Source organism: Rhea americana, unplaced genomic scaffold, assembly GCF_003343005.1.
Source record: "Rhea americana isolate MKP2758 unplaced genomic scaffold, rheAme1 scaffold_89, whole genome shotgun sequence".
In the NCBI taxonomy this organism is placed as follows: domain Eukaryota; kingdom Metazoa; phylum Chordata; class Aves; order Rheiformes; family Rheidae; genus Rhea; species Rhea americana.
In genome coordinates, this window is record NW_028187077.1 from 1959404 (window position 1) to 1983427 (window position 24024).

A 24024-nucleotide genomic window follows, 5' to 3' on the forward strand; every position below is an offset into this window, starting at 1 on the left:
AGGCTTTATGGACGGTCGTATTATTGTAGCCAAGTCAAGAAATAGCAAAGGCAAAAAAAGTGGGTGCAACTTGCAGTCTTCGGCCTGAAGCTGCATGTAAATGCTCAGTCTCATCCAAAATACCTAACTGTCTCTGTGGAAATAAAGGTGATATTTCTGTCAGCATAAGATGCTGCTTTAAAATTTCACTGATGTATGCTATGGGCTTCAGGACTGACTTTTCTCTCTTGTTAGCTGGCAAGCAGGTTAAACTATGTGTGAATAGGAAAGAAATCTTTCCAATGTTACGCAGAAAGACAAGTCCGATTTCATGACATTGCCTGAAATTGGATTTAAGTCTGGTTCAGTACAGAATTTAAATACTGCTATATTTCAGTAAAAGGAATATTGGTGGAAACCAGTGGGTGGACATGAACTTGCTGGTCAGAAAAACAGTTTCTGTACAAACTTCCTTGGCACTGAGCTGCGTATTTAAAGTTCATGGAATTGACAAATGACACTGAAATGATGTTCTGTTAGAATTTTTTATTGGCCTGTTTTCTCAGGAARCCCTGATCAAGTCCAAACCAAATTCAAAGCTGTTCACTAAAATTTAGGGTGGAACTGGGTAGCAGTATCTTTCTCCCCGGGAAAGCTGCTACTTTGACACAGAAACGTATTTCAGTTCTGTATGAAGTGTGGATTAGATGTACCCACACCACTAACTGTTCAGTTGCCTCAAAAATATGATAGTTGGGACTGACTGCTTCAGATTTGTGCTTCTTGATCTTGGGCTTGTGAATCTGTTTGTTTGTTTTTTTTGTTTTTGTTTTTTTTTTTGTTTTTTTTTCCCAAGTGGAGAATGAACAACCTATTTCCGAGTGAAATAGAGGATTTTAGCTTGACAAAAATGTAAGTGCGTGGGAGCAGTTCTCATTCATGTAGCAAAAAGAGGAGGACAGCTGTAGACGGCCAGTGTGTAACGCTTATGTTGAGAACAGCCGGCTGCCTAGTTCCTGCAGAATTAATTCTTAATGCCCTAAATATGGTATGGAAGCTTAAAGTTTCTTCAGACTAAATCTCAGAAACTTCCTGGACAACAAGTCTGTCTTCAGCTTCCTCTCCAGAATACTAGCATCCCAATTATGTTCTGAACAGTCKCAAAATTGCTTTTTCTGGTCTCTCCTTTCTTCCTTGCAGTGGTCTTCTTTTCCTGCTCAATAAAACTTACATGGCAATTAAGCCATTTACAAGTCACAGAGGATCCAGTACTTTAAGCTGCTCTCTTTGCATTATATTAAATTTTCTCTAACTCATTTCCTTATTTTTCCCTTATGGAAAGTGCCTAAACAAACAATTCTTCAGTGGATAATAAAATAATTTGAATAGCAGCCATCCAGTCTGGATTTTCTGTAGATAAGTGGCCTGGGTATGTGTGTAAGGCAATGAAATTTTTACTGTTCAGTTATAACATGCTATGGTGTCACTAAAGGGGTTTTCCTTTTCTAAATGGGGAGAGTGGGGAGATCAGGTAGAAAGATGCATATGTGATTTCTGCTGTACCCCACAATTTTCCAGTGGAGGCTGAGAGAAAGGGTTCCCCTTCATTCTTTTTCCATTGACTATTTTTTCTCTGCCTCCGCAAAATRTTTTGTTGTGCATGCTTTGCTGTGATGCAAATGTCATTACTTTCATATCTCTAATGTTTACAAGAGCTCAAAATGAAACAATACAATTGTTCAAGTCAAGCATGTTTTTMAGCTGTTTTTAACAAGAAAAAAGTCTATGTTTTCATCTCCTATTCTGTGGAATAAGCAAGGATTACATTTTCTATTATTCTTTTAGAAAGCAGCTGTTACACTGTTCCATCCACTAACATATCTCCTTCCCCCTGCATGCTYTGGGAATGGTTATTGAGAGGCAGTAGAAGTAGCTGAGTACTATAATATATGTGTGTGTAATTCAGAATGACTAGTCTGTTCAAATATTTGTAAACATTTTGCGTTTCATTTCAGAAACACTTCCAGAAGAAGCTGGCATCTTTGGTCACTTTTTCTTAACTCAGGGAATGGCATACAGCCTTTCAGGCAAGAAGACAACTGATTAAGAAGGCCTAACAATTCTGACTTGCCTAGTTTTGCATTTGGAGAAATTTGATTATTCCTGACCTCGCTGGCAGAAACCACAACGGTGGAGTTGAACAGGTGATGAGATGTTAAACCCAGTAACTGCATGCATGGAAAGATGTGACTTAGCTCCATCATTGTTGCTTAGCTGACAGAGGATAACAAAATAACAATCCCCCAAACTACATCCATTCCCATAGAAATTAGGCATGTTGGTCAGTCCAGAGCAGAAGGCTTTTTCAGAGCAGTGAAAGCCAAAGAAATAGAAGCTAGATTCATCAGGTCCTTTGCGAGCACCTTACTGAGCAAGAAGTGATGCTATTCCCGTCTTACTCAGTCATCTAGTGGAAAAAGCTTTTGCCTTTCTGAGGTGCATCTTCCAGCTTCATTTTCTTCTGCTGCTTAAAAGGATTTGAATACATGTCACTGTTTCGCTCCCAAAACAGTGCTCTAGCAGTTTGCTGTTTTAAGTCTTTTCTGGTGGTTTGCTTTCAACCTCCTCTGCTAAGGCTGTTCTGCTGTTTATGAATACTGATATATAACTAGCTAGAGGTCAGGGCAGGACACTGCCCTGAGAAATGAAAGATGTTGATTCTATTCCTTATTTTAACTAGGCAGATGTTAAATCTGAACTCCCTCAGTAAATGTCTGAACCCCCAAACTAGAAAGCCATTTCTGTGTTCTCTAACTCAGTAATGATAAATACTTTATATGCAGTGGAAGACTACACTTGCGAAAGACTGAAGGAATTGYCCTGTAATTCAAGCAGTGAAGACATTTATCGAGGAGGTACAAATGGAGTTAAACTTCCATCAGGTGGTGGGAAAGTGTTGAACCTTGGTCTCCCACATCCTGACCTTAGCCTGTTGTTTCCGCTGTTTTAATCGCAAATACCTACAGAATGGTTCTCTTTCAACAAAACTGCAATGAATTGGACATAAATTTGTAGGTGGTTAGTGTGTGTGTGTGTGTGTGTGTGTGTGTATGTGTGTGTATGTGACAGAGACAGAGAGGGAGAAGCAGAGGGTAAATGGCTGGACAAAAGCATCCACCCTGCTTTATTGAGCAGCTGTGATATCCTTCTAGGAGGATGGAAAAGCTTTCAGGGCAGTTAGATCACTAGCATATTCAGCAGTGAAAATGACAGCAGTCTTCCTGAATGTCAAATTAATTTCTCCTCCTTGGTGCAGAACTGCACAGGTTTTGTTGAAATTGAAACCAGTAAAAGAATTGGGCTTAAAGATGAACTTTTTTCTGAACATATAGATCTTTCGCCTGACAGTGTTGATTTTTATTATTGTCTAAGAGACTTGATTAATCAATTTCCAAGTGCAGTGGACTATATCCTAAACTGAACAGTATGTTCTTAAAAATGCTGGATCACTTCTTGTCTGGATGAAGACGAAGAAGCTTCTGCAGTCTCCACCTCTTTACACCTTCTTCCTCAGAGAGCAAATCAGATACAATAATGTAATGTTTGCTGTTGGGGGTGAGTGCTGAATGTCACTTCTGATGAAGAGACTATATGGTTGATAGAATTGAGTGCTATTTCTGTAGRGAAACCTTTAGAATAAATTCTAATTAAAATGCATTCCTAGAAATGGGTCTCTGACCTATCTACTGCTTACAGTAAACTATTCTACTTCTAGATTAATATTTGTGTTATATACCTTTTGAATTGATATAACTTTTCCACTGTGTTAGACCACTGCTTTTCCCACAGAGCTGCTCTTGCTGATGAGTAGGCGTAGGCGTACTATTGTGTCACTGTTCCATGGTAATCTGAAGAACGAGAGGGAATCCTCTGTGGTCTCTTATAAGCAGTGCTTTCAAGTAGATCTGTGTGGGTTGTATTTATTTGTGAGTTATGAATATATTCTCAACGTTAGAATGACTTTAAGAAAGGGGTTTCCCTAAGCATGAGTATAGGTTAAACCTTGAGAGATAGATGTATATATGTATCTATATATTTGACTGCAAACCACTTAGTTATCTTTTGATTCAGAGAGCATTCATAAGCCTTTATTGAGACTAGTGCATTCTAATCTAGCAACAAGGAGACGAACACTTAGCCTAAAAATGGTGAGTAACTTCTGCTTTAATTCAATGCTTGTATCAGCCGGTCTTTGCTTAACCTCAGAATGAAATCATGTGCCTCTCTTCCCTTTTTGTCTACCAGAAAGACCTCAAATCTAAAAGCTGATGCTTGAACTTTTAGAAGCTTTTTTAAATAGTTTTTAAAATTAATTTATGGATAGAATAGCTGTAGCAGAGTCCCTTTACTCTCTTTTCTTTCATAGAGCTATACAATGAAAGATATAAGGATTATTTCCAGGTGGAGCATTTACACTATGTTACATGGTTATTTTAAATTAAATTAAATGATACAAAGATACCACATATTATACTTTTGTCTGACCCACGTTCTTTACTTGGATAATGCTTTTATTGAAGTCTTTGGAAAGTTTTGCCTGTTGTGTAGGGTTTAGGATGTTGCTGGTGCTACAGACCCTAACTGGAGCAGGCATAGGATTTCCTTAACTGGGCCTGTGTGATTACCAGGCAGGAGGGCTCTTTATCCATATCTGCTGCATTTTTTTTTCCATAATCCAGGTAGCATTTGTGGGTGATCCAGAACTCTTGGCTAGGTGAGTCTTGCTTGTCTTGCTTGCCTTGTTGCTGTAAATTGGTATTTACACTGTTTCTCAAAAAAAAAAAAAAAAAAAAAAGTCATGAATAAGGAACGTTTGGAGCCACAGCACTGCAAATTTGAAGTGGTGTGCTTAAGGGATAATAAGTAAAAACATGGTGAGCTGTGAGCACTTTTGAGATAAGGTTTGGGTAGAGAGAGAAGAAAGCAAACATTTGTGCATGCCTTTTTAATCCTTTTAGTTACTTGATTAAAATGTACAGTTAGACTATCCCACTGTCAGTAATACAACTATTATAGTTAGAATTAACCCTTCTGTTTTCAGAACCARTGTTGTTTCCTGTCAGGGGTCACAAATGCACATGGTACTAGGATATAACTATAGGAACTTCAGACCATCCTAGTTCCCCTTTCTCAAAATGAAGTAAAAGTATACCTAAGGATTACAAAATGCTCACAGCAAATCAATTAGAAGATAGGGAAAGAAAACTTTAGAGGCTGTCTTTGCTTTACTTGCTTCTGGATCCTTATTAGAATGTGATATACTGCTAGCAGAATCCTAATTTCTAGCAGCAACATTAAAACATTTCAGAAGTGTGCACACACTAAAATGTATGGGAAGCAGCATACACTTTACAGGTCTCTGAGAACTGCTTAAGATTAGTGTTCCTGCCAGTAAAGCAATGCCAGGCTTTTTACAACTTGTCAGATCATTCCTACCTTTCTGTGGGCTTTTCTTTCTCATTTTTGTCCTAGGATTTTGCAGAGTTGTGCCCCTCATCTACATCAAAATTTTCTTCCTTTCTCACTCTTAAAGTTCTGTTCTTGCAGTTGTACTACTTTTGCAGGTAGGTCTGCCTGTATCTTTAATTCTTTTCTCACAAACTCCCTTTCTTCCCAGCTGCATGAGTCTCCTACTTGGAGCGATCCCCTTYCTGTTAACATACCAAGACACCGCTTTATATTCCAGAAACTCAGTTTCCAAGTTGTTAGAGTTAAGAGATCCTATACCTTTTCTCTCTTATCTTGGATTACATAAGAAGGCCTCACCTTTTCTCTTTCTTATCGCAATGTCCCAGTTACACTGTACTGAGTTCTACATTTAAAATTGTTCGGAAAGAACACCTCAGGCACTATCAATGAACGTAATACTTAGATTAATTTCAATTTTATCCTGCAGCTTGTTTCCTTTCCATTTTCTGTATTTTGTTTCTTGGAATGTTTCCTGTCCATCCTCTTATCACTGAATAATATTAACGAAACAGTTTGTTCCCTGCATAATTTAAAGCAGACATTTAACAAACAGCTCAGTACTGCCTTCCCATCTTGCCAACCCCCAAATAATTTGATATGCTAATTAAAGCTAGATACAGATCATGAGAAAAATACCATTGGAAAGGCCTCGTGCAGTACTATTGGATGGAATACAGTTAGTATTCCAAGTGTGCCTCAGAAGTTCTAGGCTGTTTGATCTATTTCAAATCATTTACTAAGCAATCAGAAATCTGTCAAAGGTATTTATTGTCAAAGGTTTTATTTTTATTGATGTGTTTTGTACTTTTTTGAACTGAATTATRATCTATTAACATTGCTTTGCCCTCATAAAAATGCATCGGATGTATATTCAAAATATAACCGACTTTACCCCCAGATCTGTACGATTACTGGAAAATGTTAAGTTTTAAAAATGAAGCCAAAGACATGATTTTTTTTTCTAAAAGTATTAAAAAGGAGGAGCCCATGTGCCATATATGAAAATCATTAATAGGCTGTATTTAAATATCAGAGAGACTCAAATAACTAGAAAAAATAAAATTTGTTTCAATACATAGACAATTTTCTTTAGGTATCTTTGGCTGCAAACATGTCATAATACATCTTTTAACTCCTCTCCCTCAACTCATAACTTTAGAGTAATTACAGATTAATATTTTTAATTTTTTAAGTCTTCAGTTCATGGAAAAAGGAAGAAGATAGGGTGACTCTATAGTATTCCAGAAAACTACTAAGAACATTCTGAAGTATACTGCATGTAGCTTTGACAGCTTGATGATACTTATGACTCCCCCTAATCACTTCTAATGTGACTTTTTTACACATTAGAAACATAGTCATGATATTCTTGGCACTGACCTTATGTTTTGTAGCCTTTCAAAAGTTTGCATACTTATTAACTTATTTTTGCAGATGTCCGTGTGRATTGACTTAAATGGGACTCTGCACAAGTACAGAAGTCTGTGTCACAAGAATCCTAAGCATAACCATGGCTATATTAGTAATGCTGATGCTACTAGGTTCTACTTGTTTAGAAGACAATATTTATATATTCAYCTAGGAGTATTTTTCTCACTTTCTCATGTAGTTCAAGATCTTTGATTTGAAGACGTTTAGAAGTTAAGTGAACTGATTTCCAAAGAAACAGAGATATGTCTGAAAACTGTTTTAATTTGTAAAGAAAAAAGATGGTATTTTGTTTCTCAACAAGAACACTTAGTTTAAAACAGCATGTTATACCTACCAGGTACACTAGTTTAATACACTAATGTATTTTCAGACATTGTTGTGGTCCTAAAAGCACTGATCCTCCAAAGAGAGCTTTATAACAGACATTCTTTATCTGTGCAAGGTCACCCTACTACATCCAGTAGAATAAAGCAAATGCAGGGATTACGCTGTGCATTTTCCTTTCCTTGACTGGAGCCAAACAATTTACAGTACAAGCCTCTCTAAAARTCACTCAGTGCTAAAAACTGGGCTTCTAGTTGTGGGTAGGAATAAGTATGCTCGGCTTTTAATTGACTGTCTCATTCTTCAATGTGGACGCCTTCAGTGGGTGTCTGTTGCTTTGGGTTTAATTTACTTCCATCATTGCATAGTTTGAAATTATTTCAAGAGAGATAAAAAAAGAAAGTTTTAGATCTCATAGTTTTGTGACAGGGGAATCTGAGTTAAGTTTTTTWAAAAAGGGGTGCATTTACTCTTCTGAATCTGTTGTTATCCTAACCAAGGAAAATTGYACATAATAGCAAGAACAGTTCTAAGGAATTGACATTAAATCTTCGTGCATCACGCAAAGCAGGTATCAGTTTCATTTTATCTAAATCAAGTTGGGAAAGCCAGGATTGAGAAACTTAAAATCTCTGTTTTTGACAAAATTCTTTCTTCAGATTTTAAATTTTCATCAGCAACTGTCTAATACTGGAGTTTCAGTGCTTTATGAGGAAATAACTGGGAGGAGGCAAGCTGGAGGGAGGAGAGCAGTGGCAGTTCTGCTGTCTTTGTGCATTTTCAGACTGCATTTACAAGGCTGAAGTTGTTTTTTCAGCAAAGAGATTTGGATGCAAAAACAGCAAGGCAGGTAATGGCTGGTTCAAGGCTAGATGCACAAAATACTAGTACTACTATAAGTAGCAAACCTGGGTCTACCTAGATAAGAGGAGATCATCAAAATACTTTATTTTATGATTGACTCGTTCAGAAATGGAAGACAAAAACAATCTTGAAGACTTTTTTCCATTTCAGATTAGTTTTAGTATGCATTGCTTAAGATCTCTTTCATCAAATGTTTTTTTATTTCTTCAGTTGGTCTTCTATTTTGATCACATTTACAGTAAATAATTGATTTCCTCCTCCCACACAACACACAGATAATGTAACCTGCCACCTTGTTTATCAAAAGCATTTATGATTATATGTGTTCCATTTTGTTTTGAGCAGTTTTGCAACATGGATATTACTGAAATGAGGTAAGTTTACTCATTCCATCTGTGATGGTTAGGCCCTGGATCTTCAGCAATGCAGAAATGGGTATCATTGAGAAGGTATCTTGTTCATGGGTTTGTCTCTTACGTATAACCTCCTAACTTGTACTATCATTTTTYGTTATTCCATGCTGCTTTCACTAGGTTGCGTTTTGCTTAGTTCTGTCGGACAAGCGTAAACATAATTTCACTTGAAATATCTTACTTTAGTAATAGAGGATGTAGTTCAATATTATGTTTTATCTAGTGGCAAAACTGGTTTAAGAGGTTCCCACATCTCCCTGTTTCCTTGTGCAATGGTTTACTGCTCCCTCCACTGTGACAATGAATCCGTTTATGCATTTTGACTGCGCATCTGCCAATGGTGTTGTTTTGCAAAACTGAATTATTAAGCTGATCTAGCTGGACAAAGAAACTAAACAAAACAAAACCTCCTTTAGGTGGCTTGTTTCTGAAATCCATTTTGCCTTCTATCCCTACAAAATACTATGTTGGCACAACTGAGAAATAAGTGAATTATAGAGCAAGGTTGGGAAAAATGAGAAAAGTTCAGGAAAATAAGATGTGCTTCAGCTGGAAGCAGACTTGTAGAAAGTTACAGAATGGGAGAGGAAACAAAGCAAGAGCAGCACAGGATTTAACAATCACAGTGCAGATGTTTGTGAAAGGGAGTGTAGGAGAACATTTTGAAACTATAACTWGATGAGTGTCTGGCTGGTGGTGATCATTATTATAGTTAACATTTTAAGAGAATTAGTCAGTCTTGACATTCTTGGGGGAGGGTGAGGAGGAGGACTTCTCCCCAAATACCATTTTTTTCCCTTTCTTTTATTTTAATATGGAAAACATCCTTATTTCTAATGCAAAAATAATACTTTGACCAAAAAGAGCTTTCTGGGCCTATTCAAATGTATTTAGGAAATATTTAGAGCTTAGATTTTTACTGAAGCACTGATAAATTCTGGAAGGGAAGGGAAAACCACAGAAATTTCTTGTGTTTTTTGCCAAAGATTTTTAATTATTGCTAAAACATGTAAATCCGTGAGCAAAACTGATCCTGTTTTACTTCAGGGTGTTTCTGCTCTTAAAAGCCTTGGTAGAAAGCGGAAAATTTGTCAATTTTACATGACTATTATTAGCTCCTATTTTCTACAGAATGTTAATTTTTGAAGTAGCTGATTTTTATCCATCTTGGCTTTGATTTATCTAAGCTAATAAAAATTCACAGCATTACATTTCATATTATAGTTGTAAAAGATTATAGCTATTTTCRTAACAAACATGAATCTTTTGCGATGACCTAGATGTATCATCTTTGTTCAGATTCATAACTGTAGATTTAGCCCAATTTAGGTTGCCAGTGTAGGTCAAACTTATTGCAGTAAATTTTTTGTTATGAAGAATCAAAAATGATTTTAAAAAGATTAAAAGTCTTTCAGAAATGAAATGCTTTACCAAAAAATAAAAATAAAAAATAAAAAGCAAAGCCATGACTTGCTTCAACAAGTCATTTATGCATGTTCAGAAAGCAGCAGAGGCAAATCAAAGCACATGGTTGCGCTGCAGTGCTGCTTAGTTGGAGGTAATCATCTAACCATCTCAGCGGTGAGAGCCATGCCAGCTATCACAGCAGGGAATTGTTTGCTTCTTGTCCCTGTATTTTGGGCTAGATAGAAGAGGGTGGATGAGCTCCCATGCTRTGATAATGATGTGTTCTGACTACTGGACTAGTTTAGCTGCCTCTGTGCTACACTGCAATCTGTATTAAATTCGTGCCCAGCACTGTAGCACTCGTAGCAAAATCTGTGTGTGACTAAGAGTCAGGAGATGCATACCATGGACCGTATCAGGCCCAATGGGAGGGGATAGCCCTGTCCCCCCAGCAGAGGACAGCAGCAAGACTTCTCCAGAACTGTTTGTTTATGCTATTTTGGTGGGCAGTGGCCCAACAGTGTTTTGGGAGTTGCTGGCTAAAGCAGCTCCTCCTGACTCACTTCCTTAGCTTCCCCGAGCTGGGGACAAGGAGCCCCAAAGTACCCACTGCTGGATCGCAGGGCACTCCCCAACATGCAGCCTGCAACTCCTCTTCTGTACGGGTCACTGTTCTGTGACTGCAGAATCAGGAAGTGAAACAACTAATACGTAAATGTCGTCTTCTGCATTCTTCACTCCTTTTTTTTTTCTTCTTAGTTTTTCAAACCTCTTTTGTTTCTTGCTGCATGAATTTTACCAACAAAGAATCCTTTTTACCATGTAATGTCTAACACTTTAACATGGCCTGTTTTTCAGCATGTGAGCTTTATTACTGTGCATAACTTGGCACATTGATCTGAGGCTACTGAAAATGTCTAAGCCCACTGGGATGAATTAGAGATGGAATAGCAGTCTGAATTCTATTTCTTTTTCTTCAGACAACCATGATCAGATTTAGTTTTGTTGTTTCATTTTATTTTTTGTTGTTTTGGTGAGAGTTGACAGTTTTCATTCTATGCTGACATTTCTCAAAATTGATAATTTTAAGTTAGACCTCTGAAGCTAAGCGTAGGTACCCCCAAAGGCATAACTCTCATCAGTTTGAAATCAATTGAATACAACATTCCATACTTCAACATGTTTTTGTAATGATTAAACAGATAGTCATAAAACTTAGAGAAACTGAAAGCAAGGTGAAACTGAATTGACCCTTTTTTCTTAAAAGGATCCTTGTAATTGGTGATTAGCAGATGCATTTAAAAGATGTGAAATACCTGCAGGAATGGAAGCTAAGAATGGGCAGGGAAGCAAAACACCTTGGATCTTTTCCTGGCAACTGCTTATTTTAAATTTCTGTTGTGCATTTTGATGAAACAGCTTAATTTCTGTAAAATGTTCAGCTGTGGTTTCCAAATAAGTCAWTATTGCCAATAGAGAGTGACTTGTAATTGAAAATTCATTTGGTTATAAATAGCAGATTTCAGTCCTGATGACTTCCCGTGGTATTTCAATGGTCACGTTGTTATCCTTACAGTGCRTATCAGTTAGGTCAAGACAAGCTATAACCTTTCAATCTTCTAAACCCAGCAGCTATAATAATACTATTATTTTGTTATTTTGATCTAAAAAGTCTTCTAGGCTCTTTTTCTGATGACCTAGAGATACCCTATTGATCCTGAAGAAATTTGTTTAGGGCTGTAATCAGCCTACAGCACAGTCAGTAGAATGACTCTCATGGTTGAGGCAGCACTGCCTCAGTCTTTGTACAATCTGTTCTCCCRCTTGTGATGTAGAGATGATGATATTTCATAAAACTCCAGAAGCTTGCTTTTGTCCTCTTTTAAATTTTCTTCTGAAAGGGGATATCTAAATGTGACCTACTTACTATTACCTGTGATGTGTGTCTTCAGGAAGATTCTCTCCCCACCCTGCTCCCCCACCTGCGTTCAGATCCCCAGTAAGTGTCTGGATACATGCCAATTCACAAAAGATAGAGGTTGCTTCAGTGCTGTCTCAACAGTGATCCTATGCTTGTTGTCCAAGAAGTGGTCAACATGACTCTTTCATATCACCTTTCTATTTGGAAATGCAAGGCTTGACAGTAGCTGCTCCTTACTAGAGGGAAGCTTATTAGGAGACTGTATGGTTCTTGAACAGTGCAATTGTGGATGATACCTTACTTAAGGCTCCTTTTCTTCTCTCTCCAAGTGATCTATATTAGACTCTGTGGTCAAATGATCTTTAACTTGCAGTAGTAGTTCTACTGGATACTTCCATGAAACATGCAAAATTTCTGGTCAGTTTGAGTGTCAGTGCAAACTCTACCTAAAATAATTGCTTTTTATTTTTAAATAGCAATTAGTTCTCAACCTTAGCTATAATGGTGCTACATTTTTTTTCTTTTTTCTTTAATAGTATTTACTTATTTATTTATGCAATATTATCAATGTTTCTGGAACTCTTGACAGCTCAGAGGCTCTTACTGCTTCTAGCTTTGCAAAGYTGTAACTATTAGACTAGTGTATTGTTAGAGGGGTTGACTTTTGAGAGTATGATGGTGGGAAAGAGAAAGTAGATTATTGGTTTACTTGTCAGCTATATATGGTAARCAAAGAGGAAAATAAGAATATAGGCAAGACATGAGTGTCCTCATTGTGTTCACGCACTAAAATCTACTTCTTAGTTTTTTAAACTTTATTTGCCCTCTAAGTATACTTTTTTCCCTCTCCATTTCAAATAGATCCATTGTGAGCAGCTCAAAAGCATGAATAAAGGTGCAGAGAATCTTCTAGAATTGTGCCCTCATCAGTGTGTTGAGATGGAAAGGTATGAAACTATTATTTTCTGTCTTTTTTTAAGTCCATTTACATTGTATTATTGAAAATATGTAATACAGCATTTCCTGTATTTGGTAATCGATTTGCCTTCTTCCAGAAAACCAAGYTAATAGTTATTTCCACTTTAATGTATCCTCAGGATAACTTATTAGTTCTTTTTAAATAAATGAAACATGAGTGTTTTYTGTGCTGAGACCAGAATCAGAGAAKAGTGTGGGCTGGAAGGGACCTCTGGAGGTTATCTGGTCCAGCCCCTGCTCAAAACAGGGCTAGTTAGGTTAGGTTGCTCAGGGCTGTCTAGATGAGTTTTGAATATCTCCAAGGATGGAGATTTTAGAACATCTCTGGGCATCTGCCTGTTCATGAACTACTAGTTCTACTGATTCTAGCAGTAAAAAGAGGTTGTAGTATAGGATAGAGACTTACTCTATATATCTATAGAGGTTACAAGAACTGCTACAGCCTCCAATGATGCTGTGACAATGGCAATCCATTTCTAAGATTGCCAGTGACCCATCAGGAGTTCCAAGAAAATGAACAGTGCTGAGCATTTTGGGGGATACTGCCATACTCAATAAGATAARTGCAGATGCAGAAAACCCTCTGGCTAGCTCGAGGATGAGTAAAAGGTAGCTTTAAAAAGCATTAGGTATAGCATGCAGATTTGAGAGAGATATAAAAGGAAAAATTGTTATTTTAAGGTTGCTGTAGATTGTTTTGGGTAGCAATATTCTACATTACTACTTCCTAAAAGAAGGAATTTTTCTCAGTTTAGTTTATTGTGRAATATCTTGGTTTGAAATCTCTTACATGTTGGGATTTCCCATTCATTCAAGGCTTTGTGTGTGCTGTTGCCAGTGTAGCTTTGTCACAAGCTGTCTCCATGAAAGGAGGGAATGGTTAGGTTCCCTTCTGATAATAGGATCCCTGGTGAAAGTATATGCCAGTCCCTGGCAGTTCAAGCGCCCAAACTGTGAAGCAGACACTTATGCAGCAAGCTTCCTCTGTGTTTATTTAGGCTGGTTAACATTTACCATAGACAAGAAGTTGACTTGACTTAACAAAGTTGATTGTCCTCTATCAGCTACTGTGTGTTAAATTTCTTGGCTGAATTTCCAGGTGCTATTTTTCTGTTTATTCTGTTTGCATTGTTGATAGATAACTGAAAATCTCTCAGGTCTGCATGGGAGAGACTGACCTAAATCAGTCATAGACTTGTTTTCTTTCAGGAGGCAGCACAGCTATGATGCCATATCAGTAAGAGGTCAGTCAGGCATTCACACTCCTGCCCAAGGGTGAACTAGAATGCAAGATGGGCCACACGTAGGTCTTACTGTTTGTTATGCTTGGTACAGGAAGAGAACGAACAGTGGTGTGAAGTGCTAGATAAAAATGTAAACCAGGCAAGTATGTCAGAATTGCAGCTCTCCGCAGGAATGAGTACGTATAAGATCTAAATAGACACCTTGTGCTCAGGCTGCARTGATGGAACAGCCAGTCTAGAACAGTCTGCAGAAGCACGTGTTTCAGAAAGGGGCGTAGTGAGGCTAGGAGAATGCCCTAGAACGGGGTTCAAGTTTTTCTAACTACTGCTCTTCATAGAAAAAGAGCAGGTACTTGAAAAAAATACTAGCAATTTTTAATCTACTTTAGATTTGTCTCCGTGTATTTGCTTAATAACTCTTAGTTTTCAGATCTTTCAAGACTTTACTGCCATCTCCCACCAGCTTTCTTCATGTGTGTATTTCAGTGGAAGAATTCACCTTCTCAGAAAATGCATGCTATCTGATGGCTTTACTTGGCAGAATTTTCTATTTGATTGATTTTTCATGCCAAAACTTCAATTCCCTTTCCCCCAGTGATCCCCATGCAGCTAAATGAGTGCTGGGTGATAAATCTGGGTGAATGTGCTCCATTTACTTTTTCCAGCGAGATAGTTGCCCATAATTCACTTACGTGCCATTTAAAGCCTTACGAAGTTTGTGAAAGTCATTTCACTGGCTTTCCTGGAGTTTGGATTCAGCCCAAATTCTGTCCATCAGTAATAAATTTAATATTTAATTATGCTGTTATGAAGCAAAAGATCTAAGTAAAAGGGAATGATCTTATTGTCTTTACATATGATAGAGAAGCTGTAAGATAGAGAAGTGAGGCAGTAATATTGAAACACTGTTCAAAGTACTAGAACCTTCAGGCCCACAGGAGAGCAGAACTGTGAGATAGATACCACATTAAATAACGTGAACTAGCTAATCTTTTTCTTGTATGAAGCATATTTGTTCAGGGAAATATTTAATTCTGGAAAATACTAAGCAGCTATATACTAAGTTGTTCAGTGAGATAGAACAAATTGTAGGTTCAGCTTCAGTTAATTACTGGGACTTTTTTTAGTTTATTCTCAAAGAAAGCAGATGTGTTTCCATTAATAACATGCACCTCTTGTTATTGTGATTTGTGTAATTCTTAAAATTAGGCAAAACTATTAAAGAATAATTGTTTCTGTTCACATTAACAGTGCACAGCTTCTCCAGATGTGGCATTTGACAACCAAACAGCTGCTGGCTATTAAATGTTCCTTAAAAGCTCCATTCCTTTGTGATAAAGGGAACAGAAGTGTTGGAACGTTTATGAGGTGATAGGCAGATGTTTTGGCTGGRTTAGATTTGAGCGAAAGTTGAAGAGGTTTCTCTGCTACAGCCCAGTATGTATATGTTTAACTCCTATCATATACCTTGCATTATGGAGCTCTCTTCTTGAGGGTGGAGCAGGATTATTTTTGATCTCACACTTATCTCCCAAGTACAGTGCCAGCGCTTTTTTCATAGTCTGAGCCATTACACTCTAAAGAGAATGACATTCTTCTGTGAGGTAGATCTCARCTAGTGGCTGCCTTTCCAGTTATGTTTTAGAGATATTGGATAAATTATATATTTTAGTGAAGTTTGAATTAGAAGATGAATTACGTTGGAAATAATATGAAATTGTGTAAGTTTCAGCCTCTCTTAAAAAGAAAATAATGTGTGTGTATATGTATATGCATATATATATATATATGCATATATATCCTCAGAGTTGACTAAGACAATTGCTCTTTTTGTATGTTTGCACGAATGCAGTATACTTTATGCTGAGTAAACTCTCTCTTATGTATGAGGCAGAATGTAGAATTAGCAAAGCTCAATTTCAAGAGATCTGTCTTGAATTCYCAGCCTAAAATGTGACTGAAGTCAGAACCTGTAGATGTTGAATACTAGGATAGCCCCACTGATTCTTAAGGGGCTGCCTAATTTTGTAACTATTGTCTGTCAGCTCAGGATCTGGTTACTAATTGTTATTAAAGTAACAAGAGCTCTTGAGGCTCCAAAACTTTCCCAGAAGAAAAGTCGATTTATTTCCTTGGCAAGAACTTGTTCTTCCCATTGTTATTAGACTGGAAATTCCTTGTCATTTAGGCTTAACAGAAGAATTTTTTAATGTAAATGTCCTAATGTTTACACTAGGCCTTTTCCAGAGAGGAAGCCAGTACTTTACCATGTACACTGATGAGTAATAGAGGAAACATTAGCTAAAATGCTTTGCCTTGAAATTTGCCTTTTTAAAAAAATTCTATCTGATTCAGTTCATTCTCCGTAATTCAAATGCAGAAAATACATTTCTTTCTATGGATCTCTTCTTTGCAGCAGGCTTAGTGAAAAAATAATCCCATGCCCACAATGCCCACCCAGGGGGATGAAGCATATGTTCAACCCCTAGACTCTGGAATTAATTTCCTGTCAAAATATGGCTCTGTAGTGTTGGAGCCTGGCTGTAAATCCTGGCTTAAGAGCTCTTTCACAATTGTTTGTGGTGTGTATTTGTGCTTTCACCCATCACATGAGAGTAACCCCAGCACATAAGCCCTGAAATTATTTCAAATGAGTTATATCCATTGAATATTAAATTTATGTTTTGCAATAAATGCAAACTGTAGACATGTCCACTGTTGGCACAGCACATAACTGTTATTAATAACCAATAATGCTGATTCCCACTGAGAACCAGGGAGACTCAAGAGCTCTCAAGTGATATCCCAGGAGAAGGCTGTAGAGCTGGTACCTGCCTATTCAGTAAACATGTATTTTTCTGGTTCTGAGTCTATGCTGCCAAAAGCTCAAAGCACTAGGCTCATCAAAAGACCATGGGAGCAGGCCATCAGTCCCTAAGTGGTTACTACTTCATTATGAAAGCTTTTATTAGTGCGAGTCATTCTGTCTCCTGTTTCTTCTCTCGATCCAGGAGATACTTGACTGTAAGCGCACTTAACTCTATTAGAAGCTGTTGATTTCCACACCTCACATTTCCTTTATGGTGCTGCCAAATTTTGATTTTAGTGATAGGCTTTGCTCTGGCTCCATTATGTGCATAATTTAATAAAATTCTGTGTGTATATACAACTAACAATTCATAGCATAACCCTATAAAGTCAGAGTTTTTTTAATTGCATGGCACTGACTTGCCTAGGAATTTCAGTACTGTTCATATACAAAGCATGGGCTGGGCACCATTTTGTTCTGGCTCACAGCTGAGAAATTAATTTAGTAAAGAAAATGTAACAATGTATAAATAATTAACCATAAAAAACCCATTAAACCCTAGAAATTGAAATGGCATGAAGGTAGAGCAAAAAGTGAAAATGATTTTAAAGGCAGCAAGGTGAATACATGGTGCACAAGTTGTTCTCTAGCAGTGATGAAATCCTTGAAGGATATGGCAACTTGTGGAAGGAAGAGAAGAGAGCTTAGGAATGTCTTACACTTGTAGAAYGTGACTAGAACCATATTGGTGGCTACTTCTTAAATAAGAGACAAAAGTGAGCTCTCTCCTTCTCTTGCAATCTGCTAAAATTTGTGCTGAACAACCAGCTGCTTTTGCCTGTTAGATCTGTATGTTTTGCTTCCATGTGAAAAGTCTTAATTTTCCCAGCAAAAATAATTAAGTAACTCAAAATTTAAAGGAGTTAAGTTTATAATCTCTTACAGTCTTTGCTTTAATAGTAACTTGCTATGTAAGTAAGGTGAGTTGTGTATTTCACACATCTTCCTACTTATATTCAAAAAACTTTTGCATATAGAGGGAATCTACTTTGCCCCTTATGATCAGATACAAATGCCTCTAGTATTCTCTGATGGTTGATTTTACAAAAGGGAAGAAAATATAATGTCTCCAAAATTTTAATGGATTTCATATTTATTATTTACTTCTAACAAACAGATTGTCTGCTGTTTGCTGTGCTGTTGAGAAATGTCATTTCATTAGTGAAAATGAAGTGCTTTATTTTAGAAAATTTTGGAAAAGGGGCAATGTAGTAAGGATGTTAATGATATAGAAATGTATCTTCGAGCTTTACAAAACCAAAAGTAGTTTGGGAAAAATTGCTTTTTGTGACAGCTTCATTGAGTGCCCTCTACAGCTCAACAGGGGTAACTCAAATAATCATTAAGAACCTTCTTGTTCTGTCATGCTCCTAATAACCATTAACTTGAAGTACTCAAACGCTCTGTCTGTGTACTGTGAAAGTCTGGACTGTAAAATGGATTTGTGTGCCAGATTTGATTACTTACATTTACCATGAAACATGTGAAATGTTATCCTTTCAATTCTCAAACTGGCTAACACTCTTGTAAAATATAAATAAAATAAGGGATAGTTTCTGGTCGAAAGAGCTTCATGTGAAAACAGAGGGGGGGAAAAAAGGGTACTCAGAAATCCAGATGAAGAAATAATTTGCTGACTTGCACGATAATGTCAGAAATGTGATTGCAAGCATTCAAGTCTTTTGTGGTTCCTTTCCTTTTATATTGGCACAGTGGGTTCTTGTTCCTTTTCTTGCCCAGAAGGGAGAAAGCAGAGAAGACTAAAAGGTGGCAAACAAAGGTAAAAACTATGTACAGCTACAGTGGGAGACAAACTGCAAGTAACAGAGCAGTGAAATGAACATTTCCTGACTGAAAGGAAATATTCAAAGCCAACTCACCGTCTTTATGGGGCATTTCCCAGCTTGGTTCCTGCTCAGATCTCGAAGGCTGTGGTCACACATTTCTTTTCACTGTGACTGAACCACCAGGGGAGATCAGTGCAGCCTGCCTAAGTACTTACTACTGCACTCCTGCCATATGCTACTGCTGGTCTTTTTCTGTCCTCAGGACTGCATCTCAAAATTGCTACTTTATTTCTCTTAACAATTGTTTTATTCTAAGCTACTTTATTTTGATTTAAAGGGTTTAAAAAAAATCATGACTACTTTGACTAAGTCAGGTGAGATGGTTGTATTATGAGTTAAGGGTTGTAATTTGCAATCGAGAAGTAGTGAAGATGAAAAGTGGCCAGGATAGTACCGGAGCCTGCAAACTCTTTGGCTGGCTTTGTCGCCAAAGGTGGAGCAGGACAGCGACTGCAACTCTGAGCAGCGAGCAAAACACCCTTTATGAGAAGCCACTTGTAGGCCAGTGTTCCCTGCCCACGAGGCAGTAAGCTGCCTGCTGTACTCATCTTGCAGAGATCCTGCAGRATCAGTAGATCTCTGTGTGTGAAGCAGGGAAAAAGGAAAGCAGCTGGCCTACCTTTGTTCAGGAGTCGAAGCATAGGTAAAGAATCTGAAGTTCTGAAAGCTTACTCTGAAAATACTGGCCTGTGGTTTTAACAGCTAAATCCCTTCATACTGCTCAGTAACACTTCATATGCTCTACTTAATCTCTCCCCTCCTTTTGCCATATTTTAGGGGTTCTAAGTAGGTTCTTGCAATAGTTTCTCCCGGGCTGTGTAAATATCATTTCACTTTCCCCAAACTGCACCACAGTGACTGCTCCCATGCTGTAACTTCTCAGTTCTTCCAAACATCCTCAAACACACTGAATTCTCTGCACAGGACACACCCAATTCAGTTATAAAACTCAAGTCTCTCTCACCAGGTGCAGGGGCACAAGTCCAAATAAGCTAAAGCTACTGTTTTCTAGGGAAGTGCACTTGGTTGGGGGAAGCAGGAGGAGAAGGGTGCGTTACATATGCTGCAAAGTTCTTATTGAGTAGCTGATTAAAAATGAAGCCTCTAAGCCTAGCTATTGGTCATGATGCTGCCTGAGAAGTTATTGTCCAAGAACCTTAGCACAAAATTGCCTTAAAAAAAAAAAGTGCTACTTTCACTGGTCTCCACTGTCTTGCAACTTTATAGCAAGACAGAAAAAGCCTGATTTCTTTCTCAAATTTCTTTGTTTTCCTCCTGTAGTTCTCTTTATAACGCTCATTTGTGTTGATGAGGCTTGTGGCTCCTTCTTGGTTCTGTGCATGCCTCAGGTCTTCCTTATTTCCTCAGAGTTGAACTGAAAGGGAAGTTAGGAAGCATGTAGGTTGGGAGTGGACCTTGGGCTGAAATGACCTTGCTTGTAAACCCAGCCCTGCAAGGTGCCACAGAGAGCTGGTGGAGCCAAGGCTCACCTGCCACTGCGCACATARCTGGTGCTTTAGAAACTGCCACAGAAATTTAAGCTGCTGCAGGCAACTGCATCTCCATGAGGCTTATGAGAATGAACATCAACAAAATACTTCTCCTGTTTATCACGACTTTGAAAGAGAACTATAACCTATTAGAGTGGTCTAAAAATGTCTAGTAGTCTTCTGTTGGGTACTCTCTTTCTTCGAACTCACTCTGGTTTTGGCAAAAAATAGCCAGAATTGGTATAAGGGAATATGTTTCTGCATAGAAGAAAATCATGTCAATTTGCTCTGGTATTAGAGGTCTTTCTCAGGCTAAAAAAATTTGTTCTTCATTCCTTGTGTAAAAATACCTTTTCCTATGGAACAAGTCTACCCCTAGAAACACACCCTACATAGGCAAGACAGTTTGAAGAGAAAGAGTATTTGACAGGCAACATAGCTGAGAACGACTTGCTATGTGTTTGCCCACTCTAAGACTGTATTGATTTCTGTGCTTGATAACATGGACAAGGCTCATGGCAGGTCAGAGACTGGAATTTCAGATTAACTACTAGAAAGTAAGTCAAATCAAAGCTCTTGAGGTTTTACTTATCCTTATTTGATAGTGTTTGATAGTGTCTACCTCTGCAAACAGTTTTGCATTCATACTTAATAAAAATTTAGTTTTGTTATGGTCTTTGTGTGTAAATATTGGGAATAAAGTGAATCATTTTATGCCATCAGCTTGAAATTCACCACAGTTGCTTGCTTTTATGATTTGGATAGATGAGTTTGCTTATTGGATAAYTTTATCATTAGTCCCTTTACATTTTCCTTGGAATATGCAGTGAGATCCCTAGGAATTGCTTGTCTGAACTGAAATAAATATAACTGATAAACTCTAACTACGTTCAGTGTTTCTGGTAATTCAAATGAAGAATTTAACATTTTCTGCCTAAACCAAGATGTGATATTGCTATAACAGGTTGCTAATGCCTTTGAATTTTACAGTTTGCTTTCATGGTCTGGTGATGCACTACTTTAAGTTTTGGTTTAGGCTAATTAGGAAATGAAGGTTTGTGTTTGCAAAATAAAGTAGTACTTTTTGAAAGCTTACCTTAGTCTAGGTTTTTGGGGGAGTTTGTTTATACCCTGCCCTTTCTCTGAAAGTCACACTGTCACATTAAAGTATATCAAGTGAATTGTCCCTAATTGCTTGTTCTGCAGACTTGGAGCAGGCCCTTAAGTGGACTGAGTTTCCTCAGACCTRGAGAGGAAAGACTCAGAGAGAGTCTGCAGAGAGACTGAAAAATACCCACAGTTTCCCCACAAAACAAGTATTCTAGAGTAGAGAACAGATCCATTGTTGCAAAATATGGATGTTCTTAAAAGGAATTTTCAGGAAAAAATTGAAAATGCATATTAGCTATATTATGAAATATTCCATAAAAATATCAAAAAACTTTGTCATCTAGACACTTAATTTTTGAGTTCAAAAATTTTTTTTTTCATTTGCTCTTTTGCTATCACAAAGCACTTAAGGATTCCTTATGTATGACTCTGCTCAAGTCTCCTCTGATTGTGTAGCAGGGAAGCTTTGTAAAAACCTGGTTCTGCTGTGTATTTTATCACATTATGAAGACAGCTGGTATTTACCTTTTCTGCAGGTCAAGTTTTTGTGCATTAACTGCAACATATAATGTTGTTATTTCTTTCTAAGCAGATGTGAAAGCAAAGAGCTTGATGTTGAAATAAGGAATCTGATAGAGAAGAACAACACTTCCCAGTTGTATGAGAACCCTGAACCTATTGCCCAAGAATGTCTGAACAGTCAAAGAACTTCACATTCCCTTAAGGTAAATGTAGTTTTCTTTTGCAGTAGTTTATCTGTGAAGGAAGAACATCAAGGGGACATTCCCTGTCACTTAAACAGTTATATAGGAAACTTTTTGATTTCTGAAATGATTCACTGAACTCGCGCTTTTTTTTTTTTTTCCTTTTCTGATACAGCTACTTTCTATTATGAGGAAGACTGAATAAGAAGATGCTTTTTATAATACTTAAAAAGGCCAGTTAAAAAGAGCAATTTGTCCAGAGTGCCAACCTGCGTAGCTAGCTCTGGCTTTTGGATAATGATAATCCACAAAACTGCATACACTRAGAACACAAACATTTCTCTAAGTTGTTGTGTTCAATAGTTCAGAAGTAAATGAGGATGAGAAGAGAAATGGGGGACAGAGATCTTTGGGAGGGAAAGGGAGGCACTTAGAAAAATAGGAACAAGACTTTGAAGAGGAAAGCTATGATTTTAACCCCACATCTCTGTGGTATTATAAACAGAAAATTATAATCCACCTGCTAAGGTGAGCTTTATTGTCTGAAGTGATGCAAAGGTTAACAAGTATGATAAAAAAAAAAATCTAGGTTTTTCTTTTCCTTTATATAGCAAATTGCTTTTTATCATGCAATATGAGGACAAAAGGAAATTCTTGTTTTATGCAAACTGGAAAGGGAGGAGTGAAAGGTGTGCAGGAGAGAAACACTTAAACTCTGAATTCCAGCCACCTGAGAGGGATGACACACCTGCCTACATGACTCTAATAAAGGGAAAGGAAATCTCTGAAGGCAGTAGCCCTAAGTGTAATGCAGGAAATTAATGAGAAGGTAAAGAAGATATGACTATGATGAATGAAATTACACATAGCTCTCTTCACACAYAAACCACCATTTCTAAAATGACTCATGACCCTGAGGCATGAACAGAGCTAAGCCTAAAGAGACATCCCCAGGTCAGACCAGTGGGATTAGAAACATAATGAAAGAGAACCCACACTGAGGAAAGGGGATTCCCAGCTCCACGGGAGAAATAAGAATAGTGAAACAGAAGTCAGCACAGAGAGCAGAATCGAGCAGCACTGAAATACGCAGTTACTGTGCAGAGCAGTGTGCGAAAATTCTGTRGAAACTCTCAATGCCCTACCCATTAGTCTCTCTCCAACAGAAAGAGATATAGAAAAGGATCTGAGGGGAAGAAAGGAAAAAGGGTGTGCTCACCTTAACCCTTTTTGTATTTCCCATAAAATGCTGTGGCAATATTTCATCTGTAGCATTTTTTTTCCATCTGTAGCATTTGTTTGCCCTTGAAAGATGTGTGTGTGCACRTGTGGACATGTGTTTCATAGCTGAAAGGTGGAAGGTTTATGATGTTTCCACAGTAGAAATATGTTATTTTTTGTTTATACTTTTAAGGCAAATATCTTTTTCCTTAGCTGGTTATTGACCTGGACTTTAAGTTAGTGACAAGTTCACAGTTGTGATACAGTCCAACAATCTCAGTATAAGAAGCTAGAAGCACACGTTTTGGATTATATATTTTGGGGAAAAGGGGTAATATTTTTAACAAAACTAAAATACTTCCTATTATGAAGGATATGAAATACCAATTTAAGAAAATCAGAAGGTCATAGTTTGTGAAATGAGATGCTGATTTAGATTTGAAACGAGGGAAAAGGCAGTATTTAGGAATTAGGATAAAGATGTAATGAAACAAATRTGTATCTTTCACCACAGTACTGAGTATTCTATCAGGAAGTTATTTGGCAGAGCCAGCAAGTTTGTTTTATTCTGTAACTTTTATCCTGAGATGAAGARTATAAATTGCATGCTGCAAAATGGCATATTCTTCTGAGCTTCAGGCACTTTCAGGACTGGAAGTGTCTTTAAACAAATTCCCTTTTACTGCCTTCTCT

The 24024-nt window shown here is 37.5% G+C and overlaps 1 protein-coding gene across 1 annotated transcript in view; it reads left to right on the forward strand.

The window, feature by feature from the left end:
- The first annotated feature begins 2114 nt into the window (after window positions 1-2114).
- TNIP3 (TNFAIP3 interacting protein 3) overlaps window positions 2115-24024 on the forward strand; it is a 59987-nt gene continuing 38077 nt past the window's right edge. The window contains exons 1-3 of the mRNA XM_085323865.1: window positions 2115-2183; window positions 12730-12815; window positions 21999-22131. Coding sequence (XP_085179991.1) covers window positions 12754-12815; window positions 21999-22131 — 195 coding nt within the window. The 5' untranslated portion in view covers window positions 2115-2183; window positions 12730-12753. The remainder of the gene's footprint in view (window positions 2184-12729; window positions 12816-21998; window positions 22132-24024) is intronic.